The sequence below is a fragment of the Ochotona princeps genome, chromosome X (assembly GCF_030435755.1).
Source record: "Ochotona princeps isolate mOchPri1 chromosome X, mOchPri1.hap1, whole genome shotgun sequence".
Taxonomy (NCBI): Eukaryota; Metazoa; Chordata; class Mammalia; order Lagomorpha; family Ochotonidae; genus Ochotona; species Ochotona princeps.
The window spans coordinates 66,476,212-66,503,401 of record NC_080865.1 but is presented as its reverse complement, the minus strand read 5'-3'; the positions used below and the strand labels follow the sequence as shown (position 1 = coordinate 66,503,401).

At 46.1% G+C, this 27,190-nt stretch overlaps 1 protein-coding gene across 3 annotated transcripts; it reads right to left on the bottom strand.

Annotated features, from left to right (window-relative positions):
* Positions 1-15,396: 15,396 nt before the first annotated feature.
* Positions 15,397-26,814, bottom strand: ARMCX4 (armadillo repeat containing X-linked 4). 3 transcript variants are annotated; one of them, XM_058658432.1, is made up of 7 exons: positions 26,676-26,814; positions 26,134-26,219; positions 25,550-25,633; positions 25,111-25,194; positions 24,721-24,812; positions 20,605-24,370; positions 15,397-20,565 (listed from the first exon to the last, which is right to left on the bottom strand). In XM_058658432.1, exons 5-7 carry the CDS (start codon positions 24,797-24,799, stop codon positions 15,993-15,995), a joined length of 8,418 nt encoding a protein of 2,805 aa, XP_058514415.1. In that variant the 5' UTR covers positions 24,800-24,812; positions 25,111-25,194; positions 25,550-25,633; positions 26,134-26,219; positions 26,676-26,814; the 3' UTR covers positions 15,397-15,992. The 3 variants fall into 3 exon arrangements, with proteins under 3 accessions (XP_058514415.1, XP_058514416.1, XP_058514417.1); XM_058658433.1 differs by having other exon boundaries at positions 24,721-24,776; XM_058658434.1 differs by lacking the exon at positions 24,721-24,812.
* Positions 26,815-27,190: the final 376 nt, after the last annotated feature.

Here is a 27,190-nt window from a genome sequence, read left to right as displayed (position 1 = left end):
CACCAGGGGGGAGGGGCGTTGAGAGGGGTGGGGGGATTCCCAGAGCCTATGAAACTGTCACATAATGCAAAATAATTAATTAAAAAAAACTGACCTAAATGTTCCTTGAAAATACTTTGTGTATGCGATAACATTTATAGTCAACTGAATTTTCAAAAAAAATGCATTTATTGTTTCTTTTCATTTCATTTGAAAGGCAGAGGGCCCAGAAAGTTAGCCTAGTGGCTAAAGTCCTCTCCTTGCATACACCAGGATCTCATATCAGCGCCAGTTCGTGCCCTGGCAGCCCTGCTTCCCATCCAGCTCCCCGTTTGTGGCCTGGGAAAGTAGTTGAGGACAGCATAAGCTTTGGGAGTCTGCACCAGTGTGTGAGATCCAGAAAAAGCTCCTGGCTCCTGGCTTTGGATCAGCTCAACTCTGTCTGTTGCAGCCACTTGGTTAGTGGTTCAGCAGAAGAAGGTCTTCCTCTCTGTCTCTTCTCCTCTCTGTATATCTGACTTTCTCATAAAAATAAATCTTAAAAAAAAGAAAAGCAGAGACATATAAAGAGACAGACAGTGATGTTTCATCTGCTGGTTCATTCTCCAAATGCCTGCAACAAGCAGAACTAGACCAGGCCAAAGCCAGGAGCACAGAATCCAATCTGAGTCTCTCATGTAACTGTCAGGGATCCAGTGATTTCAGCATCATTGGCCACAACACAGCATGCACAACGGTGAGAATCTGGACTCTAAGCAGCCCTGGACTTCAACTCAGGCACCCACGATATGGAATGTAGATATCTCAAGCCATATCTTATCTATTGCACAACACTCACTGCCCCATCAGTTGACTTTAAGTAAAGTAGATTACTTTCCATAAATTGAATGAGCTTCATCCAATTAGTTGGAGATCTTAAGAATAAAAACAGGTTTTCTGGAGCATAATCTTCATGACTCCTGGAATCTTAAATCCCCAAATTCAACTCAGTTTGCTTTGCCAGTGGGTACATCTCTCCTATCCCTGTCTGAGAAGCTCACTGCAGTTTTGCTTAACAAAACTTTTATGGTCTCTCCTGAGGCAGTAACTGCCTTCCGCATAAGACACTACTGAGTCTCATCAGGACCTATCACTACCATTTCTTGGTTTTTAAGCCTAAAAATGGATTCAAGTCACCGCAGGCCCCAAAAGGTTAAGTACAAATTTCAGTTATTCATGGAAATGCACTCCACTCCAGAGGAACTATACAATTTTTCCAATTTATTTAGATACAAATACAGGAAATATATGTGAGCGTACATATTAAGAGTGGAATAATGGTGGGGAAAATATCAAACTTAGTCTGGTTAACTGAGTCGCAACTTGGAGGTTGCAGGACTTGAAAGACTCGAACAGTTTCATTGACTGGATAGAAATAGTAGTTCACATTAAACGCACAATGTTTCAAAGATTGATTTATTTTTTAATGGAAAGTCAGATTTACAAAGAGGAGATACAGAGACAAAGCTCTTCTATCTGTTGATTCACTCGCAAAGTGGCTGCAATGGCCTGAGCTGAGCCGATCCAAAGCCAGGTGCCAGGAGCTTCTTCCAGGTCTCCCACATGGGTGCAGGGTCCCAAGGCTTTGGACCATCCTCCACTGCTTTCCCAGGCCACAAGCAGGGAGCTGGATAGAAAGTGGAGCAGCTAGGATATGAACTGGCACCCATATGGGGTCCTGGTGGATGCAAGGCAAGGTCTTTAACCACTAGGCTCACGTGTAGGGCCCCCTAAATGAGCATTAACTGCTAAAATTTCCTTTGCATACTATGCCAAAAAACATCCATAAGTTTCAGAAAATTAGAACATTAAAGAGAATTTAGCATATAAGAGCCGCTCATCTTCCTGTGGGCAGTCTGGAAAATACACCTTTCATCATGACAGTGAAGAAGACATCTGGGAAAATATCCCCAGGATCATCGAAGACTTCCGCAATCACTCTTCTCCTCAGACCAGAAATTGCTTGAAACTACTGCCACTGAACTGGAATCTTTAAATACTGTGAGGAATTAGGGCAGTGAATAGGCAGTTAGGAAAGGCCCTTGTGGGAATGAAGAATCAGGTGTTTGTATGAAATCTTACATCAGCTTTTTAGATAAATGACATTAACCCCACTTCCGAGAAAATGAAAGGATTGACAGGGAGCACAGTGGGTCCCATACCGATAGGTGATCCTGTGAGGAACTGGGTGTCATACCGGAGCACACCACAAAGCAGCATGTGAAGTGCTTAACAGATGATCTGGTATGCATAATCTACCTTAGTTGCTTCAGGTCAACATTAGTCAACAGTTATCTCCCAAGAAGTCAACACATTAATTTGATCAGGAACTATGACCGCTATGCAAGAGAAATAGGCAAAACAAAGTAGAACTTGGACATCTAAAAACCATATAGAAGAATTTCTCAGTTGATGTGCAGTCCTTATATAAGCTCTCAATATCCAAATCTGGATAGAGACCTCATTTGGGGACCCATCCTGGCAAGCAGAAGTCTCTCTCTCTCTCTCGCTCTCGCTCTTGCTCTCGCTCTCTCTGTCTCTCGCCTTGCTCACCCCCTCATTTCCTTATTCTCCACATCATAACTCTTCATTGTGGATTCCAAATTTCTGTAACAATACAGTGGAGATAATTGGATCCTCTAGAAACTGTGCCCAAATGGAGGCATTCAGTCACCAAAAAACAGGTTGACATGGTTACATAATGGACAGCAGAATCCAAGCAGTAGTCAGAAGGGTCTGATGCGCAGACCTCTGACAATAGCTCGTTGATCTTTATCCTTGCAAATTAAAGAGGCTACTAAATTTTCCCTTAATCTATATAAGCTGAAGAGTTCTAGGTCTAATGGACAGAAGTTCAATTTAAATCATGAAATCAGAGAGTGATAGCTAGTCAGTAAGTTCCAACTTCGTTCACCTTACAAACCCAGAGTTCCCTGAATGAAGAGTTCCCACTTAAGGAAGAATCCTGTGATAGCACCAATTTTTTTTTTGAATTTTATACCAATAGTCTTTATCCCAACCTTCTTTTTTTTTAAGATTTATTTACATTTTTATTGGAAAGTCAAATTCACAGAGAAAGACAGAAAGCTCTTCCATCTGCCAATTCACTCGCAAAGTGGCCACAATGGCTTGAGCTGAGCTGATCCAAAGCCAGGAACCTCCTCCAGTCTCCCACATGGGTGCAGGGTCCCAAGGCTTTGGGTTGTCCTCCGCTGCTTTCCCAGGCCACAAGCTGAGAGTTGGATGAGAAGTAGATCAGCTGGGACACAAACCAGTACCCATATGGGATCCTGGCAGATGCAAGGCGAGTACTTTAGCCACTAGGCCACCACATCAGGAACCCCCAATTATCTTTAAAGAAGAAAAAGTGGTGGTGGGGGGAAGGAGGGCGGTACAATAGCTTAGTGGCTAAATCCTTGTCTTGCATCCACAGGAACTCATATGGGCACTGGTTCATGTCGCAGATGCTCCACTTCACATCCAACTCCCTGTTTGTGGCCTGGAAAAGCAGTCAAGGATGGCACAAAGCCTTGGGACCCTGCACCCACATGAGAGACTCAGAGGAATCTCCCGGCACCTGAATTTGGATTGGCTCAGCTCCAACCACTGTGGTCAGTTGGAGTGTGAATCAGCAGATAGAAGAGCTTCCTCTGTGCCTCTCCTTCTCTCTGTATATCTGCCTTTCCAATAAAATAACTATTTAAAAAGAAAAGAAAAGAAAAATTGGGGAAGGTGAAGGACTCCAGGCCAGGACATGCCATCCCAGCCCCCAGGTAAGGGAGTTGCAGACTGCCCATGGAAGGGGGCTAGGAACATGCTGGAGTAGGAGCAGCTGATTGTCAGGGAAGGAATGATTTCTGGGATCTTCCATGGATGAGGTCACTGCACTCACAGGTAGGCAAGGGACTGAGGTGGAGTGGTTTAGGGGGGAGAAATTAGAGGGCATGTCTAGGTCAGGCCAAGACACCCACCCATGTGGGTGACCTGGGCTGGGCTAGACAGCATCACCTGCCGCCAGCTGGCACTCCAAAAAACTGGAACTGGAGCACATGCCTGGGGGGATAGGCTGCAGTACCTTCCTGCAAGTGTTGGAGCAGGCAGTGGGCCATGTCTAGCTGTGCCACAGCCCCTACCAGAACAGGAGAGAACCAGATTTGTGAGCAGATTTTGTAGGATACTTGTGGGCTAGCCTCTATGGGGTTGCAACACCTACAGGTTTACTTGAAGATCTGGGACAGTGATGGGTCTAGCCAGGCTGGACCATAGAACTCATCTGACATGAACCCATCTGACACTCGCAGGAGCTGAGGCTGGAAGAAGACCAGGTGGGACCAGGTTGCAGCACCCACTGGCCCATGCAAAGGCCCCTTCCCCTTGCTCTCCTACAGACACAGGAAGATAAATTAAAAGACTCAAACATGTGTCCCACCCATCTTCCTCCACACCTGACCCTCCCCTAATCAGAAACCCATATGTGCATGTATCCATCTCAATTATGTAAACATATTAAAAATCAAATTTAAAAAAAAGATTTTTCTCAACCTTGGTGCAACAAAGCTGATGACGTCTCAGAACCGTCAATATCACTCAAGTAATACCCTCGGAACATTCCTCCTCACATTGGGGCCTCTAAGGTGGCATCAAATGGCTGTCTCCATCCCTGCAAACTGATGTAGTTTGACAGTAAGGAGTGGATCCTCCATTAGACCCAGCTTGCAGACACAGGAGGAAAAAAAAGAAATAAAGCATTTGTTTCACCCACTCTTTTCTAATCAGAAGCAAACATAAGTATGCATCTGTTTCAACTATGTAATCAATATTAAAAGCAAAGTTAAATTGCAAAAATTTACGTAATAGGAAAAGAGGAAGAGATTAAATTTAGAGAAAACAGAAAGCTGGGCAGGATAGGAAAAGCAGTTCTAATGTACTATGTGATTCAGCTGTTGATATATGTGAAAATAGTATGATCAATATAACAAAGTAAGTATATAACTGTATCAGGTAAAGTCACTGCCTCTGACTTCAGTATCGCACATGAGCTGGTTTAACAGAGCTCTAGAAACCCAGCAGATGAAAGATTCTTTCTCTCTCTCTCTCTCTCTCTCTCTCTCTCTCTCTCTCTCTCTCTCTCTCTCTCCCTCTCAAATCAGGAAAAACAACAATATAAGCATGTGATTTAGACATAGATAGTTAATACAAAAAATAAGCAGTTAAGAGTCAAAATTGAGGGGTCAGTGAGGTGGTATTCCAAGCTAATCCTCCACCTTGGCGCCAACATCTCATATGATTGTCGGGTCATGTCCTGGCTGCTCCACTTCCAATCCAGCTACCTTATTATGACCTGGGAGGGCAGTAGTGGATGGCCTGAATCCTTGGACCCCTGCACCTGCCTCGGAGATCCAAAAGAAGCTCCTGGTTCCTGGCTTTAGATCAGCCCAGCTCTGGGGACTGCAGTCATCTGAGGAGTAAACCAGCAGGTAGAAGCTCTCTCATTGTCTATCTCTCCCTCTCGTTGTGACTCTGCCTTACCGATAAAAACAAATGAATCTTTTAAAAAAGAGAGAGAGAGAAGAAGAGAAACCTTCCATCTGCTGGTTCATTCCCCAAATGGACGCAACAACTGGATCTGGGACAGGCTGAAGCCCAGGAACCTAGAATTCCATCCAGGTTTCTCACATGGGTGACGACACAGTAAGTCTCTGGCTATCACCAGAGGCTGCTAACATCTTGATATTTGATTGCCAACCTCCAGGAGAAAAAAAATGGGAGCTGTTTAAGTCACTAGTCAATGGTATTTTGTGACAGCAGCCTGAGTAAGTTGCTACAAGGACAATATACAGGTAAAATGAGTTAGTCACAACGGGACAAATACTACGATTCCACTTACATGAGTATCTTCCATGCAGAAATTTATAAAAAGTAGGGTGGTGGTTTCTAGGGCCTGGGGGGGGGGGAATAAGGGGTGTTATTGTTTAATGTGTACAAAGATGGAAAGAGTTCTGGAGGTAGATATTGTTAATGACTGTAAAACAATGTGAATATCACCGAACTGTACACCTAAAAATGGTGAAAGTTGTACCTACCACAACTCTTAAATTATTTATCTCATTTGAGAGACAGAAAGATATGTCTATCTGCTGATTCACTCTCCAAATGCCCACAAGCTGGGGCAGCCCAAAGCAGGAGCCTGGAAATTCATCTGAATCTCCTAAGCTAAAAACAGGGATCCCAAGCACTTAAGCTATCATCTGCTGCATACCAGAGTACGCATGCTGGGACTCAAACCCAGACACTCAGATACGGAATTTAGCAATTCTAAGTGGTGTCTTAACCATTGTGTCAAATGCCTGTCCCCAAAATTGTCTCAAGGAAAGAAGGAATGGAAGAGATGTGGACTGTAAAATTGTTAAGAGAGTCAACAAACTATTTCAGTTCTGCAGTCTTCTCTGCCAAAGTCCCACATACATAGAGATTCCTAAATGTTCTGTCCTTGGCTTTTCTATCCGGACCCCTTGCTAGGGCTATCTGACTTACTCCCTCTGTTACCTACAGTACACACATTTAGCCAACCAAAATCCACCTTCTGTGTTCTAAGCAATATCCTTTATTTTTCCCCCTTCTATTTTATTTTTAATTTTATGATAAAGTTCCATAGGCTCTGGGATTTCCCTTACCCTTCCCCAAATTCCACCCCCCAACTGATTTTCCTCATATTATTACAATACTATATTCCTTCATGAGCAGACATAAGTCCATCATTCTGCTATTTAAGTATGTACTGATATTGCTGGTACAGACAATGGTAGACAGTCCAGCATCCTATTGTCAAGAAACATCCAACAGTGTCATTGGAAATCCTTTGATTTGGAAACAGAGATGCACACTGTACCATATCTTCACATCTGAGTATGAAAGCCTCTATTATGCAGCAATATCCTTCTTTAACAGTCATTTAGCATTTGTTTTGAAGGCTGAATATCAGAGAGAGAGAGAGAGAGAGAGAGAGAGAGAGAGAGAGAGAGAGAGAGAGAATCTTACATGTATTGGTTCACTCCCCAAATGATTGCAACAGGCATGGCTCTGCCAAGACAAAACAAGGAACTCTTTCTGGGATTTCCCCATGGGTGACATGGTAAAAACACTCAAGTTATCATCATCTGCCTTCCTAGGTGCATTATCAGGGAGTTTTATGAGAACCAGAGCTGCCAGGACTTAAAGCAGCACTGTAGTATGAGATGCTGGTATCCTATGCCACAAGCAGTGGCTTAGGCCACTGTGTCACAACACCAGTTCCTAGATTGACAATCTTATAACGAATACTGAATATATCATCCACTGATATCCTAGCTCCAGCATTACCCTTAGAAATAAATCTTTTTTAAAAAAGATTTTTTAAAAAGTAGTCAAGGACGACCCAAAGCCTTGGGAACCTGCACCCATGTGGGAGACCCGGAAGAGACTCTGGGCTCCTGGCTTCGGATTGGCTCAGCTCCGGCCGTTGCAGCCGCTTGGGGAGTGAATCATCAGATGGAAGATCTTCCTCTCTGTCTCTCCTGCTTTCTGTATATCTGCATTTCCAATAAAAATAAATAAATCTTTTTAAAAAAAGGTTTATAAGAAATAAATTGGAGGGTCTTCTCCAAGCTCATGCTATATGGAGGGTGGGTATGGGTTTGGGTGTGTCTTGTTTCTCTCATGATTAAATACATATTAAAGAAAACACAGGTGCTTGGGACACATAGGAAGTGGTGCTGTCAGCAGAGTACAACTGATGTGGTCCTAAACATCTGCACTTTGATTAACACCCCTCCAGCTTCAGTAAAACACTTCTCCATGTCAGTTTATCAGTGTCCTCTAAACAAAAGACAGCTTTGTCCAGACTCCATGGACATGTGTGAATTGTTCTGCTGCTCACTTAAGGGGCAAACATTCTTTCAAGTTGCCAAGAACCTTCTAAACAATGGAAGATTTGGATACTTAAAAAAAAAACCTTACTTAACATAACCTTCTCAGATACATAAATGCAACAGGTTCAATAAACTATCATTTTCCAGTAATACTGTGTATCTATTTTCTTGCTTATGTGTGTTCGATAGTTTATGGTTCCAGGGATCATCAAAATTAGTGCAAGATTGCAACAGTTGTGTATGGAGGCTGAAAACAGTTTTCAGTCATGCTACTCCTGATTTTAGGGTAAATAAACAGCCAGACAAAGATGTAATGTGTGTCGGGGCCAGCACCATATCATAGTAAGCAAAGTCTCTGGCTGTAGCGCAGGAATCCCATGTAGGCAGGTGCCAGTTGGTGTCCTGCTGTTCCAATTCTGATTAGGAGCCCTGCTTATGGCCTGGGAAAGCACCAGGAAAGTGGCTGTAATGCTTAGGCCCCTGCAGCCAGGTGGGAGATACAGACAAAGTTCTTGACTCTCAGGTTCTGATCAGCTTAGCCCTGGCTGTTGCAGCATTGGGGGAGTGAACCAGTGGGTGCAAGATCTGATCTCTCCTTCTCTCTGTAAATCTGCTTTTCAAATTAAAAAAAAAAAAAACTTAAAAAAAAGATGTAACATCTGTAAAACATTGGGTAACCCATGAAGCAGATTCTGAGATAAAACTTTATAAGGGAATGCTGATGGAATCAAAACCAGTGGAAGAAAAAGGGAGGAAGGAAGCAGGACTAAACAGAGGAAAACCTTAAATTTCTATTCTTGGTCAGTAGAATGCTTTGGCATACCCTACAGAGAATTCTCAATACAGGATGAAATTCAGAGCTGTTCCAAGTTGGGGCAAGAGGGCTGAGCCTTTACAGGCAACCTCAATGAGTCATCAGATAGAAACCACCCTGGGAACATGGTGTGATTTTGAACAATACCACTCTCCGTGGCTGAGGCAATACCTGCAGGGAGCTGACAGTCAAATGTTCTCTGGTGCCATTATTCCTCAACAGAAATCATAAATTCTTTTTTTTGCAAAATGGAATATTGCAGAGTTCTCTATATAACCCCTAGTGTCCCAGTTCCACTTCTTCACATAATTTCTAGGATCAACTCCTCCAGGGATCAGGGCCTGTCTTCCTGGGAGAAACCAGGGCCAAAACACAGCCTCCAATACTGCAATTGCTCTCAAAGCTGAAAATGACCGTGTCCCTCTTCCACTATCAACTATGGATCTCTCTCACTCTTAGAGCACCTGGTGATATGACCTACCCAGACCCTCATTCCTGGTCATTATGCCCCTCTCAGCTCGAGTTGCTACACTTTCTGATACCCATATACCAAGCTCACCAATCTATGAACAATGCTTGCTTTATGCCCTTCTCAGTCATGAGGCCATGGGCATAAAGGAAAGTGCTAGCACGACAGTGACAGATATGGATTGAATGATCCTCAGTGGCCTGGGGTAGAGATATGGAGGATCTGTTCTGCTTATACAACTGCTTGTGCCTTCTAGTCCTGCCTGTGCTTAATCCTGTTTATGAAACTTCCTTTATTTTTTTTTTTTTTTTAGTTTGCCTAGCCTTACCCCTTTTGGATCTGATGGAACTAAGTTCATAATGGACAGTTATGGTTGCAGTCGCTTGATGTCTTTTTTTTAAAGATTTATTTATTTTTATTGGAAATGCAGATATACAGAGAGGAGGAGAGACAGAGAGGAAGATCCTCCACCGGATGGTTCACTCCCCAAGTGGCCACAATGACCGAAGCTGAACCAATCTGAAGCCAGGAGCCTCTTCCAGGTCTCCCACATGGGAGAAGGTTCCCAAGGCTTTGGGCCATCCTTGACTGCTTTCCCAGGCCACAAGCAGGAAGCTGGATGGGAAGTGGAGCTGCCGGGATTAGAACCGGCGCCCATATTGGATCCTAGCGTGTTCAAGGCGAGGACTTTAACCACTACGCTATCGCACCAGGCCCAGTCACTTGATGTCTTAACAACTAAGCATTATTTCACCCCTAGCAGGATGCTTTCACATTGCAGGGGTTGCTTTTTTTTTTTTTTTTTTTTTTGTAAGATATACAATTCTCCACTACATGGGACATTGATTTGCCCTGGAACTCAACCTAAGTTTTTATTTCATTCTCTTTCTTTCTTTCTCTCTCTCTCTCTCTCTCTCTCTCTCTCTCTCTCTCTCTCTCTCTCTCTCTCCATGGTGTTTGCTACCAACACAGGCATCTCTAATATCATAGGGTTGGTCATTCCTATAGGCTAAGTGGCAAAACGGCTTGAAACTCTACTTGGATCATAGGGTTTTCTTCTCCAAGATACTCAATGCTAACAGTTTCTGTGTCACCTAGTATATGGATTGAAACAGTAACTCCAGATGTGAAATGCTTCCAAAACCCCAAAAGGCCTACCAGGTTTTGAACTTCCATGTAAAGGAGGTGAAAATATCCTAATGAATACTTTGTTTTCACAGTAACTGCTTGGTATTCTTCAGACCATTCAATTCCTAAAAGTTGCACTTAATGTGGCCAATTTCCCTGGATCTTTGTAAGGCTTATCACTCATCCATTGTATGGCACGCATCTTACCTAGCCTTCCAAAGTGCTATCCCTTCTTACTCACTTTGGTCCAATTAACATGATGTCATCAATATAGTTAGTATTATATTCTGAAGGGAGTCTAGATGGTCTAAATCTCTTCAGGCTATATTACAACAGAATGGCATGACAATTAATAGTCTTGAATGAAAACTGCGAGTGCATAGAATTACCCATTCTAGGAATATGAACTTTTTCTGATGATACATTCTGATAAAAACCAGTAAACAAACACAGCTTCCAAATTAGTGGCTGAATCCCAGGTATCTAAGGCCATGTTAATCCTATCCAACAAAGATACTACATCTGGAATAGTCATTGCAATTGTCTTACTGCTTGGTTGAGTTTCTAATAGTTTATCATCCAATAGGCTCCATCCACATTTTTCAAGGAGTCAAAATATTGCATTTAATGAAAATATGCCAGAGACCACATCCCTAGAGACAACATCCCTATATATTCTAGGTCTTTAAAAGCAGCATTAATTTCTGCCACCTCTTCCCTACTAACGGTGCTACACATTTTTCATTGACTATGCTGGCCAAGAAAGGAGAGAACAGTTTCAGAAGCATGTGATTGCCCTTCTTATCTGCAAGTATAGCCCTGCTTCCGCAGACCAAGAACCACCAAGGTGTCTCCACCAGTATAAACTGTGTCTATTCCAATTATACATTCAGTGATCGGGAAGGTAGCTTCTGCAGAGATCTGTGGATCCAGTGGACTCCCTGCAAATCATTCCTAACCCAGGATCCCATTTATATCTGGCTTTCACGCACTCCCATTCTAACTGGGGTGGAGGTCAGGGAGTGGAGGGGAAAGGGAAGCTATGGTGACATTTTAGGTCTTTGAGTATCAGTATCAACCCAGAATCAGTGCCCCTCTTTCCTTGGTCTGCCATTTACGTGAGTAAATGGGTGAAGAATTTTAAGTTTTTAATGAAATAACCACCCTCCACGTCTCAACCACCTTTAATTCCTTTTGCTTGTACAGACTGAGTACAAATTGTTAGTGGTTTCTTTTACCAAGGGCACTGTGTTATATTGACTGTTCTTGTCATATCAACTATTTTTTAAGCATGTAAATACATATTTCTCATAGACAAACTGTTTGATGGAGATCAGCATATCGGGAAGTGAATGCAGTATGCATCTCTACTTCCGAATAAAAAAGAAGGACTCCCAATGAGGCTGTTCAATATGTTTTGACAATAAGAGACTGGATTTTCTACCATTTTCTATACCTATATAATTATGATACACTTACATGGCAAAATGATGAACTTGTGACTGTTGCTAAAGCACTAGACTCCTGCAGTAATATGGGGGGGGACTATGGAAATTGGGAGATTGGATGGTGGAATCCTGATACTTATAAAAACGTATCATAAAAATAAATACAAATAAAAGTATTAAATAACCATCATCCAGATATAAAATACATTGAACACAAAAAATTGTAGCTTCCTTAATCTGATCCAGATTGCCTTTAAAAACAACCTACAACATACAACACAAATAACATAGAATTATTGAAAATGTTCACCCTGGGATTGGATCTAGACAAGGTTGCATCTTTTATCTACCCACCAGGGAGAATGTGTTTTGTTAATCCTCTCCATAGTGACTCCCTGCCTACCACTCCAACTTGCATTGCATCACAGTATTTGCATACACCTGATTTTTGTCACCTAAGTGAAGCTCTCCTGCCTCTGATGTTTTGGAATCATGACAATCTCTATTGTTAATCTTCCTTCCAGAACATCCTCTCCTACCCTCAGCCCTGTCCTGCAGGGGAGCGCCACTACTGAACTTCTTGGGGATGCTGGCACTCCTCTCACCATAACTTTGTAAGTGGGTTTGTACTTTCAGTACTCCTGCAGAATATTCTTTCCGGAGGGTTTTATGGACTTACAAAAATGACAGTACTTCAGAAAGTTCATGAAGAGACAGAAATTTGGCATGTCATAACCCATCACTTACAATTTTCACATCTCATATAGAAGAGACTCATTTGAGACCCAGCTCTGGTTTTCATTCCATGTTCCTGCAAATGCATACTCTGAGAGGCAGCAGACAGTGGTTTTAGCGCCTGGGTCCCTATCACCCATGTGGGAGACCTTGATTAAAATCAGATCCTGTCTTTTGTCTGGCTCATCCCAGGCTGTCATGGGCATTTACACAGTGAATCAATAGATGGAAGATATCTCTGTGTGTGTGTGTGTGTGTCCATAGCTGTCATTCAAATAAATATGTATTTTTAAATACGTTGAATATAACTTTAAAATAACTTTATTTTGGTGGAAAATTTCACACATTTTTTTCATAATACATGTTTCCATGAAACAGAGCGGGAGAGACAGAGACATCTTCCATCTGCTGAAGGAGTTCAGAGGAAACTGGGGATCAAGATTTTTTAGGAACACCAATCAAGAGATTCCCATCTTCTGAGTCAGGGTCCCATTCCTTCCCAACCAGGGTGCCAATCTTGTAATAGAAGACTTCTCTTGGTTGGAATCTCAACTATATTTGCTACTTTCAATAAGTCCTGGGCCTAATCCTTAGAATTCTTTGCCCTCTTAACTAGAAAGGAGGAGAACCTCCTTGTCTATAATGCAAGTTTTCATTGTTGATTGTTTTAATTCAACCTTTCGTTATTTTTCCCAGAGATCAATCAGGCTTAGCAGTAGCAATTCACTTTTTTAGCTTTCCTTATATTTATATTTCCCAACTAATTTTCAAAGACTTAACATGTGAAACCAGTTAAGGCATTCCTTCTGCCACTATTCCATCCCAGTTCACCATGACAGCTCTAATAATTCCTCTGCTACCTTGTTTTAGAGATCTATCTATTCCACCTACCACCAATGATGGGGTCGTCACTGCCAGCTCATCAGCAGATGATCCATCTCCAAAATGTCATCACATTGTTTTCGTGAACCACTTCTTATATACCAACTGTTCCAGATTGGCTTCCAAGGGAGCAGACTCAGATACACGCAGAGTTCAGCAGGAAGGGCTTTTATTAGGCATTGCTCTTGGGATCAACACCTGCAGAAGGGAAAAGAAGGAAGCAGGATTGGACAGAGGGAGAAGTTAAGCTGCTCTAATGTGGAGCAAAAACAGACATAGCCATCAATCATTGGATGTGAAGTACCCCTAGCAAAAGGATGTGACCTTGAGGGAGGTGCCTTTCTACAGCTGACAGCTGAATACGTGTACTAGCAACACTCCTAGCAACCAAGGTAATAAGCTGATTAATGTTGAAGGGAGATCAGAGCAGCAGATGGCAGGATCAACAACATGATACCTTTTTTCTAACAAGAGAGCTAGTAGCCGTCAAATACTAGAATTGAGAAAACTTTTAACTTTAAAATAGCTGATAAGATTTGAAGTTTCCGTATGTTAGTATTTATACTTCACAGCTATATTTAAATATTAAAGTTCTAAGTTATACATTCCAAATATTTAAATACAAATGTGTAAGCCTCCACTTACACTTTGCTATATACATTTATAATTTGTATCACAGATACTATTGACAGATCTGCCTAGCTAAAACTCCATCTTCTTATTTTTGGTAAGTTACACAAAAAATATTTAGTTACTGTACAGATATAAAAAATACAGATGAATAAGAAAACAATATAAAATTACCCATCAGTCCAACACTCACAAGAATTTAACACTCTAAGAACATACACTGAGAACATATACATCATATGTATGCATATATATTTATAAATATATCTCTATTTGCCTTTTCTCTAAAAGTGAGGCATGTACTTTTACAAACTACTTTTCTCTTCAAACATTTAGTAAATTAAATGAAGAAATCCATCAACGTTTTAAATAGTTGAATATTTCAGTGTGTAGCCATATCTTTAACTGCTTAAATTGCTTATTTGGAGACACTTGTTGCTCACATTCACCCTTCAAAACTATTTGAAGATGCAAAGCTTTGTACAAGCCAGTGATTTGGACATCTCCTCAGGATAAATTTCTGCAGATGGGATGCCTGGATCAAAGGATGTGTACATCTTGAAGGCTTCTGAAACGTGTATGCCAATGGACCTTCTGCCAACGTCTTCCATCAGCAGGTCATGTGCTCCTCTCCCACACACTCACCAACACTGAGGGGTAGCACACACATGAGTTTTCCCCTGTGTGGATCCCAACAGCACTCTAGATGGTTCCATAAAGATCTCACACCCATCAACCTTATAAAAGAATCTGATTCAAGCACTAAAAGTCGTTTGCCTTCAGCTGTACTTGCCTATTATTACAAAATGATAACTGTTTATTCATTCTCAAAGACCCCCAGAGTTGAGCAAGAAGCAATTTGTTTTCCTGTCAAATGCCCCCAGGACCCTAAAATCAAATTGGCCCTTTCTGTGTGTCCCCACAAGAGGTTCCAGCAACAGTTGTTCTCAGGGTCTCACAAGCTGGCCTCTCCTTCCTTTGCCCACATCCTCCAGTGAAGATTACGCCTTTATCATGCCATGTTTGGATGACAGTGGAAGTTTCCAGCTGGCTTCCTGATCTTTAGTCAGATGGGGTGGAATGTCTCTGCCCGCCCCCCAGCTCTGGCCCATGCTGCACACAATACAACCTGTTCATTTCCCATTCACCCTGTTAGTTCCCTGGTCACAAAAGGCCTTGATGTCTTCCAGAGGTGTACAAACACTGTCCAGACATCCCAGCTTAGCAATCAGGGGTGTTCCACGGATGGAATTCACCCAGCTGACCGACTCTGTCTCCCACCACTCCCCTCCCACCCTCTGCAGGCCAGGCAGCCCCACCTACTCCCTGGAGTAGGATTCCCACTGTTACACCTTTCTTCCCAATCCTCCCTCCCTGAATGCCTTCCTGTGCCCCATTCTGACCCTTTGGTGCCTTGTCCTTCAAGTCCAGCTTGCCTGAGTGCCCCCTCCCCCACACAACCTGCCCTGGCTCTGCTGGGTGTGACAGTTTTCGCCACTTCTGAGTCCCGACGGGAAGCATGTGGCCATGACGGGAGGTTCCCAGCTCCCCTACCGTCTTCTTGTTGCCATACAGCTGGCCTTTCCAAACAGAGCACAAACTCAAGGACAAGGACAATGTCTGTTTTTCTGCTGCTTAAAACACACAACTTTATTGATGACAGAAAAATAAAATCTCAAATGTATAAACATAAGTCCACACAAAGGACCAAAGATTACCTTAGTTATAAAGACTCAGTTCAGTTCTGCTCATGAAGCATACTTAAAATATCTTAATCCAAACAAGATAAAAAATCATCACATGTATTTTTAGTACAAGTTTTCATTCATTTGGTGTTCATAAAATGGTCTAGGCGTAGACCATCATAGGTAACATCAGATTCAAAATTATAATGCAGTTTACAATGTGCATCATTTCCGGTTGTAAAACCAAAATATTCAAGTTTGAGCATACATAGCCAATCAGAGTTTACTTATTAATATCTCAACTCTTTCTTTTACCTCAGGGTCACTGCATTCCGCTGCTAAAAGTCGAAGTTTCTTGGCACAGGCTTTAGGCCGTTGGAATAGGAAGTAAAGGGAATTTTTACTGAATTTGTCTTGAGTAAATGCTTTTGACCTTCTTTTAAAATGATAATTTATATTTTCAAAGAGTAAAAGAGCATTAAGAATATTTTCTTTTTTCTCCTTCTTGCTAAAAATGTTAATCAGTGCTGTTGGTGCATTAGCAATGAGCAAATCTTTTGTCATAGATGGATTTTTAGAGAAATTCACGAGCATTCCCAAGACATGGTCTTTAGTTTCTCCACTTCCCACAGTTAACAAACGAAGAAATTCTGAAATATAGTTTGTAACCATATGCTGATATTCACTAGTAATGGTTAGGTGCCTTATCAATCTTAGACCAGCCAGTTGCACATTTGAGTTCAAAGGATAAGTGACTGTGTCTTCACATACTTGGTTTAAGTATGTTTTAACTTTCCTATGGTTTTCAGCAGCCACTGAGATATTATTCAGTGCATTTAAAGCCTTCTGCCTAACACTGGGGTAGGGATTACTAAGCAAACCTTCAATAACTGAAATTCCACCAACATTACGAACAACTTCATGGGAATAAGGATAATCAGCACTGTTATACAGAGCATTATTAGCTATCTCATGAACAGAAGGGTCTTCGGTCATCTCGATCATGCAAATAAGTTTTTCAAGGTCTCGTGGATCCATATTAGCTTCAAATTTACAGCGGCAGGACCAGGGCCGATTTTTTTCTCCAGTCTTGTTCTGTTTTCTGAACTCATTTCCAGTGAAGAAGCCAGGCTCATATCTTGAAAATTTCATTTCTGACCAGATCACAGCTCCATCCCATGACCCCATTCCTGCACCAGGAACCATGGATGGAAACAAGCCTTTTGACTTGGCTAACATTTTAGCTTTGTCTTTACTTGTGGATTTGTCGTCACTTCCATTTTCATTACCAGTACAGAACCAAGACCTTATATCAACACCATCAGCAACCTCAAATTTATTGTTAATGGCCTTATCCTGAATTGCAGACTCAAAATCGACATTTTTTTCTTTCTTGGATCTACACTCATTACTGTTTTCAGGCTCAGCCCAAAACAAAGATCTTAAACTGATCTCCTCAATATCAGGGCTAGAAGATCCACTCAGACTCAACTCATCTTCATCTACATTCCTAGCCCAAGTCCAGGACCCTGTGACAATCTCTTCCTCATCCCTAAGATTATCTCTATTCCAAGACCACGATGACTTCCTGGCCTCTGCTCCAGCCACAGCTCCAACCATAGCCCCAGCTTCAAACCTAGGTACAACCCCTGCCTGAGCCCTGGCTGCAGCCCCAGATGGAGTCTCAGCTGCAACCCAAGCCCAAGCCCGAGCCTGAGCCCCGGCTACAGCCTTACTGCGAACTACAGCCCCAGTCCCAGCCCCAGCTACAGTCCCAGCCCGAGCCTCAGCTGCAACTTTGGGCCGAGCTCCAGCAGCAGCCCCAGCCAGAGCATCAGCTGCAACCTTGGGCCGAGCTCCAGCTGCAGTCCCAGCAGCAGCCCCAGCCAGAGCCTCAGATGCAACCTTGGGCCGAGCTCCAGCTGCAGCTCCAGCAGCAGTCCCGGCAGCAACCCCAGCTGGAGCTTCAGCTTCAAACTTAGGTCGAGCTCCAGAAGCAGTCCCAGCAGCAGTAGCCCCAGCTGGAGCCTCAGCTGCAGGCCCAGCCAGAGCCCTAGCCGAACCCACAGCTGCAGCCTCAGCCAGAACCTCAGCTGTAGCCCCAGCCCGAGCTCCAGCTTCAGCCTCAGCTGCAGCTTCAGCTGGACACCCAGCCAAAGCTCCAGCTGGAGCCTCAGCTACAGCCTTAGTCTGAGCTCCAGCTGCAGTCCCAGCGGGATCTTCATCTACAACAATAGCTGGAGCCCCAGCTGCAGTCTCTGCTGGAGCTTCATTTGCAACCCTAGCTGGAACCCCAACTGGATCACCAACTGCAGTCCCAGCTGGATCTTCATCTACAACCCTAGCTGGAGCCCCAGCTGCAGCCCCAACTAGATCACTAGCTGCAGTCTCAGCTGGAGCTTCATCTACAACTCTAGCCGGAGCCCCAGCTGCAGTTCCAGTTGTAACCACAGTCACAGCCACAGCTGCATCCCCTACCTGAGCCACATCTGCAGCCCCAGCCAGAACCTCAACCCCAGCCACAGCCTCAGCCCTAGATGAATCTGTAACAACAGGTCCAACCCCAGCCACTATCTCAGCTTCAGCCCCAGCCCCAGCTGCAGCCACAGCCTCAGTATCAATCTCAGCTGCAGTCCCAGACAGAGTCTCAGCCACAGCCGGAGCCACAGCTACAGCCGGAGCTGCAGTCACAACTGGAACCACAGCCACAGCCGGAGCCTCAGCCATGGCCACAGTGGCAGCTACAACTGGAGCCTCAGCCACAGCCGAGGACACAGGCATAACTGAAACTGGAGCTATAGCCAGAACCGGAGCTGCAACCACAGCTGGAGCTGCAGCCATAGCCACAACGGCAGCTGGAGCCACAGCCACAGCTTCAGCCCCACAAATAGCCAAAGCCTCAACCCCAACCTCAGCTGAAGCCTCAGATGGAGTTGCAGACACAGCTGCAGTCATAGCAGCAGCCACCGTCACAGATGCAACTTCAGCCACAGTCCCTGCTGTAGACACATCCTTAGCCTCAGCCCCAGCCTCAGCCTCCACACAGGAACCAATGTAAGTTGCCTCCTCGGAGCTGATCCAAGATCCAAGACTTGCCTTATTTTCAGTGTCAAATCTTGAACTGGTAATGGCTTCTTCTTCTGATCTACATTCAGTACTGGGCCCACCCTTAATATCAGACCTAGGCACAATAATAGCTCCTTCCCCTGTCCAGCACCAAGTTCCTATAAGAGCCTCACTCCCAGGCCCAAACCAGAATCCTTCATTGGCTTCCACCTCAGCACTGACCAAGAACTTTCCACTGGTCTGGTCCTGAGATCTATCCCAGGAGCCTCCACTGGCCTGGTCCTCAGGTCCTAGGCTAGACACTGCACTGGTCTCATTCCCGGGCCTAGATTCAGCCCAGGATTCTCCACTGGCCTGTCCTCCAGCCCCTGCCCAGGATGTTCCACTGACCTGAGCTCCAGCACCAACCCAGAATGTACCATTAGACTGCTCTGTAGGTCCTGACCTAGATGTTCCAATGACCTGGCCACCAGCTGCACCCCAGGGCTCTCCTCCACTGGACTGATCCTTGGGCTCTGGCCTGGAGCTCCCACCAGCCTGGTTTCCAGTCCCAGGCCAATACCCTACAGCAATAGCCTGATCCCCAAATTCAGATTTGGAACAACCACCAGCCTGATTCCCAGTCCAGGATCCTCCAATGACCTGACTCCCAATACCAACCCAGGACCCACCACTAGACTGAGTTGTGGGCACCAGCCTAGGTCTTTCCACATTCTGGCCTGCAGCCTCACCCCAAGGCCCTCCTCCATTGGTCTGACTCCCAGTATAAGCACAGAACCATCCAGTGCCCTGGTCCCCAGTGGCAGCCCAGGAATTTCCAGTAGCTTGGTCTGCTGGATTGGGACCCAGCCTAGATTCTACACTAACCTGATCGCTAGCCTCAGCCCAGGAACCTCCATTGGCCTGAGCATCAAAAACAGGCTGTGTCCCACTAGCAGCCAAATCCTCAGTCCCAGCCTGGGACCCTCCATCAGTCTGGTTTACTGCTCCAACCAAGAATCCTCCATTGATTTGATCTCCAGAGTCTGCCCAGGACTTTCCACTGGACTGGTTCTCGGGTCCCGACTTAGACACTCCGGCAGCCTGGCCATCAGGCCCAGACCAAGACCTTTCTTCACCAGCCTGATTCTCAAATCTATGATTAGCCTCACCACCAGACTGCTCACTAGTCTCAGCCCAGGAACCTCCACCAGCCTGACTCCCAGTGTCAGGCCAGGACACACCACTGGTCTGGTCTACAGGCCCCAATCTGGTTCCTGTACTGGCCTGGCCACCAACCACAGCCCAGGACCCCTTCTCATTGACCTGATCCTCAAATACAGCCTTGGACCCACCAACAGACTGATTACCAGGTGCAATCCAGGTCCCTCCACTAGCCTGATCCACAGCTCCAGTCCAGTAGCCAACACTCACCATATTACCAGTGCTAGCTCCAGCCCAAGCCGCTCCACTGGCTTGGTTCTCAACCCCTGTCCAGGATCCTCCAATAGCCACTTCACCAGCCCAGGACACCCCAGTGGCCTGGCACCCTGCCCAAGATGCTTCAGTGGCCTGACCCACAGCCCAGGACCCTGCGATGGCCTGGTTCCCAGAAACAACCCAAGTCCCCCCACTGGCCTGGTTCTCAACCCCAGCCCACCCCTCACTAGCCTGACTTGCAACCCAGAGCCCTCCACTAGCCTGTTCCCCAGCTCCTGTCCAGGACCCAATATTGACTTCATTTTCAGCTCTAGCTCCAGCCCAGGACTTGACACTAGCTTCATCACATGCCACAGCCCAGGATCTAATTATATCAGCTTTATCATTAGCCGTACTCCAGGACCCAATATTGGCTTCATTCTCATCAGCCCAGGACACACTGTTTTCCCAGTCTCCATCCATGGCCTGAAACCTAAATTTGATCCAACGCTCAGCAGCAATCCAGTCCTCAACACCGATCCCATTCCAATAGTAGTCATGAACACTTGGCTGAGTCTTTCTGCAAGCCTGAGCACCAGTGCCACCCTCACTCTCAGAAGTGGGTATGGTCTCCCCTGCAAGCCCTGCAGAAACCTCACTAGCTGCTGTGACTTCTGCCTCAGAATTAAGTTTAGCCTTGTCTCTTGCCCCAGGCATGGCCTCATCCTGGGAAGTGGCCATAGTCTGGAACTGAGCAGAACCCCTTGTGCCTGCCCTGGATCCTGCTTTAAGTGTAGCACTGGAGTTACCCCTGACCTTATTCCTGGCACCAAGCAAGGACTCACCCTGAGAAGCAGCCACAGCCTGGGTCTGGGCAGAACCTGCTGTACTTGCCCCAGCCTCTGCCTTAGGCACAGAATTGGGATTGTTCCTGACCTTACTCCTGGCACCAAGCAAGGTTTCACTCTTGGAACTGACCACAGCATGCAGCTGGGTAAAGTCTGTAGTGCCTGCCCCAGCCTCAGCCTTAGGCACAGCATTGGAATTGCCCTTATTCTTATTCTTGGCACCAGACAAGGCCTCACTTTGGGCACTGGTCATAGCCTGGGACTGGACAGAGCCTGTTGTCCCTGCTCCAGTCTCTGGCTTAGACACAGCATTAGGATTGCTCTTGACCTTACTCCTAGCACCAAGCAAGGCCTCGCCCTGGGAACTGGCCATAACTTGAGACTGAGCAGAGCTTCCAGCATTTTTTCCAGCCTCTGCCTTAGGCACAGTATTAGGATTGTCTTTAATCTTATTCTTGGCACCAGGCAAAGCCTTACCCTGGGAACTAGTTGTAGACTGAGGCTGGGCAGAGCCTACTATATCTGGCCTAGCCCCTGCCTTAGGTGCAGAATTGCGATTGCCCCTGACTTTATTCTTGGAAGTAGGCAAGGCCTCATTCTGGGAACTACCCACAGCCTGAGACTGAGCAGAACCCACTGTGTCTGGCCCAGCCCCTGTGTCAGACACAGTATTGTGATTGCTCTTGACCTTACTCCTAGTACCATGCAAGGTTTCACCCTGGGAATTAAGTACAACCTGGGGGGAAGCAGAACCAATTGTACCTGCCCCAGCCTCAGCCTTAGGCACAGCATTGGAATTGCCCTTATTCTTATTCTTGGCACCAGACAAAGCCTCACTTTGGGCACCAGTTACAGCCTGGGACTGGACAGAGCCTGTTGTCCCTGCCCCAGCCTCTGGCTTAGACATAGCTTTGAGACTGCTCTTGACCTTACTCTTGGCACCAAGCAAGGTCTCACCCTGGGAACTGGCCATAACTGGAGGCTGAGCAGAGCTTCCAGTACTTTTCCCAGCCTCTGCCTTAGGTACAGCATTGGGAGTTCCATTGACCTTACTTCTGGCACCAAGCAAAGCATCACTCTGAGAACTGCTGATAGCCTGTGGTTGAGCAGAGCCTACTGAACTTGCCCCAGCCTCTGCCTTAGGCACAGCATTGGGATTGCCCTTGACCTTATTCCCAGTACCAAGTGAGGCCTCACCCTGGGAAGTGGACACAACCTGGAGCTGAGCAGAATCTGCAGTATCTGCCCCACTCCCTGCCTTAGATACAGCACTGGAATTTCCCCTGATCTTATTCTTAGAACCAGGCAAGGGTTCTACCTGGGAATTGGTCATTGACTGAGGCTGGGGCAAGCCTAGTACACCTTCCTTGGTCTCTGCCTTAGGCACAGCATTGGAATTTTCCCTGATTCTGTTCTTAGCACCAAGCAAGGCTTCACCCTGGAGACTGGCCACAGACTGGGACTGACCACATGAACGCTGGTCTGCCTTGGTATCTGTTCTAGAAATGACATTAGAATCCCCCTTACCATCAACCTTGGAATCAGATGAGGCCTCAGCTTGGGTCTTGGTCCCAGCCTGTGGCTGTGCACAGATTTTTACATCTGTCTCAACCCCTGCCTTACATTTGGTTTTGGTTTTAGTTTTGGTTTTGGCTTTGCCCTTACCCTTAGCTCTAGTACTAGATAAGGCTTCACACTGGTTCTGAGTTGTAGGCTGAGTTCCTTCCTTAGACATGGTGTTGACACTAGTCACACATTGAGGCTGTGTACAGGATAACATGTCTGGCCCAACCTCTGCCTTAACCATGGTATCAGAATTACCTCTGTTCTTATGCTTGGCATCAGGCGAGGGCTCAACCTGGGAACTAGTCTTCAAGTTGGCCCTGGCCTCTGCTTTAGCCATTGCATTTGAATTACATTTACCCTTAGCCTTGACATCAGACACAGCCTTAACCAGAGCACTGGCTGCAGTCTGAGGCTCAGCAGTAGCCTTCATGTCTTCTCCAGTCATTGCTTTAGATAAGACACCGCTATTTCCCCTACAATCAGCCTTAGGCTCAATCACCACCTCAGTGAGTTTCTTGGACACAGTCTGAGGTTCTGTACAAGATCTTATATCTGCCCTTGCCTCTGCCTTACAAGCACCATTAGTATTACTCCCAGCACCAATCCTTGCCTCAAGCAAGACCTCAGCCTGGGCCTTGGCAACAATTTGAGACTGAACAGAAGCCCTTGTGTCTGCCCCAGGCCCACCCCCAGATATGGTTTTGAGATTTCCATTGTCTTCAATCCCAGCATCAGGAGTGTCATCAACCCACATCTTGGTCATAGTCTGAAACTGTGAACAAGACTTCATGTCCACTTGAGCTACTTCCCTGGATATACCACTAACATTTTCCCCGGCATCAGCTTGGGCACCAGGTTTGGCCTCAGACCAAGTCTTAGCCACACTCACAGTCTCTTCTAGGGCTATGGCCTTGATCTCAGCCACAATTCCAGTCTTGCTCATGGTTCCCATCTTGGCCAATGCCCTGGTCATTGTTGAGGCCTCATTCTGTGTCACTGTAACTTTGTTAGTCTCTGTCCCTGTTTCAGCCAGTGTACAAAATTCAGCCTTGGTCTGGGTTATTGCTTCTTCCTTGGCCTCTGCCTTGGCAGCCAGTGCCAAAGCTTTAGCCTTTGTTTGAGTCACTGCCTCTTTCTTGACTACTCTCCTAGCCTCAGTATCAGTTTGTGTCACTGCCTCTTTCACAGCCACTTCCCTGGATTTCTCCTTGGCTTCAGTCAGAGTCTCTGCCTCTGTCATAACCAGTGTTCCAGCCACCAAGTTAGCCTCACATTGCGTCTCTGCCTCTGCCCCAGTCACTGCTTTGGCCTGAGTGTTGACATTGGGGCTAGATAAAACAGTGACTTTGGTCTCTACTCCAGTCCCAGATCCACCTTCAGTTCCGGTTTCTGCTTCCATCTTGTCCTTGGGTCTAGTCTCAATCTCTCTCCCAGCCATGGCTTCACACTTGGCCATGGTCTGGTTCTGTACCCCAAACACAGTTTCCATCTTGACTTTGGACCCATTTTTGTCAAGTCTCCTCACACTCTGGGCTCTTCCCTTTGATAATCTGTAAATGTAGTAGCAGGTGCCAGCCCAGATCACCAGTCCTGCAGTCACCCAGCCCACTTCCTGAATGCGGCCCATGGAATCACCCCTGCAGAAGACACCAAGGTATGGGGGATAGGGGAGCTCACTCGGACTGGGGAAAGAGGATAGTAGGTCTGGGTGTAGGCCTGTGAGGGTGCTGGTCTTCAGCCACTCAAAGGCCACTACAGCTGCCACTGGAGGTAGACCTAGAAGTGGAGGAAGGAAAGGGACTAAAATTTCTCTTCTAAATCTATTGCATCACACAGATAGATACACAAAGGGATGGGAAAGGGCAGAAATTATGTGCTTGGTAGAAGAGTATGATAAGTAAATTTTCCCCTCAAATTTCATCCTAGCCCCACCTTCCCCAATGCCCAACAATTTTCCCCCTTGGTAGTTCCATACACAATACCACACACCAGATAAACAGTGAGAAGGAAGGTGGGAAGGCTGGTGAAGAATGGGAAAGAGAGAGAGAAGTCCCCAGATCTTGATTTTTACTGGACTTAGACCTATTCTGGCCACCATTCCCACAGGTTCCCACCCTCATACCAACCTTTAATGATCCAAGGCAGTTCCCTTCTCTTTCCTTCTTTTGCTTGATGATATAGTCTAAAGTTGATACATAAACGCATGAGATCTTTGGACCTAGAGACAGACAGACAGATGGAGGGACAGAAGGGAGTGGACATTTCATTCTTGACGGGACAGACATATAATTAGTTTTCCCTCAGTTGACCTGAATCCCCCCAGGTGTTATCACACTCTTTTCCTTGGATCAGAATGAAGGTAAGAGTGGGACATAAGTGGCAGACATGGGGAGAAAGTGACTAAGAAAAGAAGAGATTAAAGATCCTCCAAACTGGACACTGGCCCTTGCTACATATACACTGGTCTCCATCAAACCACTGCAGAGGTCTACCCAGGTAGGCGCCCACACTCTTACCAATCTATCCCGATCAGAGGCACTGTCCTTTTCGTTTCTTTGCTTCCAGTGATCTCATGCACTACAGCAGATATGCAGGTAGCTCTATAGACATAAAACAAAAAGGAGGTAAGGGAGACCAGGCCTTTTCTAGAACAGACAAGCACACTGACCAGTGACCCCATGACCTGCCTTTTCAGAATCTGGGACCAGCTTCCTAGTGTGTCTCATCACATGGTCTCTCAGGTCAAAGTCTTCTCTCAGTCACACTCTGGCTCATGCTTACTCCAGTAAGGACTGTTAGAATCCCTTGCACCACTCTCGGCAGAAGGTGTGGCAGCACTACAGAAATTCAACGAAGTATGAGACAGAAGTGTCCTGCAATGATATCCTGTCAAGTCTCAGCCACCCTCTAGGCCCACCCTCTGTTGCCATCCTCAGGCACTGCCCAAGTACACACCAGTCTCCACGATCCCAAGCCAGTCTCCTCCTTTTTCCACTGCTTCCAGTAACAAACAATCCTACTGTGGGCCTATGGGAAGACCTAGGAATACAGAAAAGGAGAAGGTGAATATTGGGTGCTTGTGATATCCCAAATCTAAGAGATGGGTCCTAGCATCTGCCTTTCTAGACTCAGAGACCCATTTTCTGATACACAAAACCTAGGCCTTCTCCAGCACTGAAATGAGCAAGGTAGAAAAGGAGGCAGGCAAAAGAACAAGGAGAGACAAGGGCCAAATTATTTGTAAGCTGCCTCTATAGAATGCTAAGGCTTCCCCCAAAAAGTCATCAGTGTTATCTAAAGTACACATAAAACCATCAATAGAAAAGCTTGCTGTCAGCCTACAAAAAAAAGGCTTGCTCTTCAGCCTACAATTTCAGGTAAAAAGTCCTAAGCATGGTAAGTAAATACAGTTGAGGCAAAGTTTCCTAGTTAACCCTACTTCACACCCTAATCAAGCAATGATAGCGCCTAAGTTCCCGACAAGAAAATTCACATAGAACTTGAAAGGTTCACACACCAGAGCCCATGCTTTCACTAACCTTCCGAGAGCCCATGCAGTGTTCTGTCCTTCTTCCCTGGCCTCAGCTTCAAACAGTGCCAGCTTGAATTATTATTGTCCGACACACTGGAGAGAGAGAAAAGGCACTGAGAGCTGGCCAGCACTCAGGCCTCCTCTCAGTCGTGATACCATCCCTACCAAGCCCGCTGGACACTCACTCAGGCCCACCATTTTCTCTGGAAATGCCACCGTGGCACGTCTCTTGCACTGAAACAAGCAGGAAGCCAGCGGACATGTGGGGTCAGTGATTGGACTGAGAGAGGATGTGCATCTCGATCCGGATTTCCCTCTGGCACTCCCTCCAAGCTGCTCGTCAAAGCCCATGGCTTCCCAGCAGAGAAGTGGGGGGGGGGGGGGGGAGGAAGAGAAGGGGAGGGGGCAGGGGATTCCGGGAAAATCATAGGCAAAGGGAGGCTCCTTGAACTTGAGCCAGTACAGACCTCACCCCAAACCCAGCATCCATCCGTCGCTGGATCCACTGGATCCGCTAGCGGCTACCGCCCTGGCCGCCGGGGCCCTCACCTGCTCTGCTTTCCCCGGGCCCGATGCCAGCCCGCCGTGCGCAGGACAGCGGGGAGCTGGTAGTCAGACGCGAGTGACGACTGCACCCGAGGCTGCGTCCCTCTGCAGCTCGGGGTCACGTGACGGCCGCGCGTCACCGCCGCTCGCCCCCCTCCCTGGCCCCGCTGGCCAGCCGACGGTCAACAGGATCCCCCCTCCCCGCGCACCGCCGCCCCCGCTTCCGTCCTGCCCGGGCGCCACGCACCGCCCTGTCACTCATCTGCAGCCTCTCCAATCTGAGGGCCCACAAGTGGCATCACCGCCTTGCGGTTGGAGTATGCCTTGTCCTGGTTACTAGGGAAGGTCTGCACTACCCCTCACCCTCCCACACATGCACATACACGCCCAGGCTTTACTATGGCCTTTTCTGCTCTTTCTTTGAAGAATTCTTCCTGCCCCTTCTACAACGTACACTCTGGTAAGATAATCCCAAAGGGGGTGTTATGAATGAAGCAGAGAGGGCTGGTCTTAATATT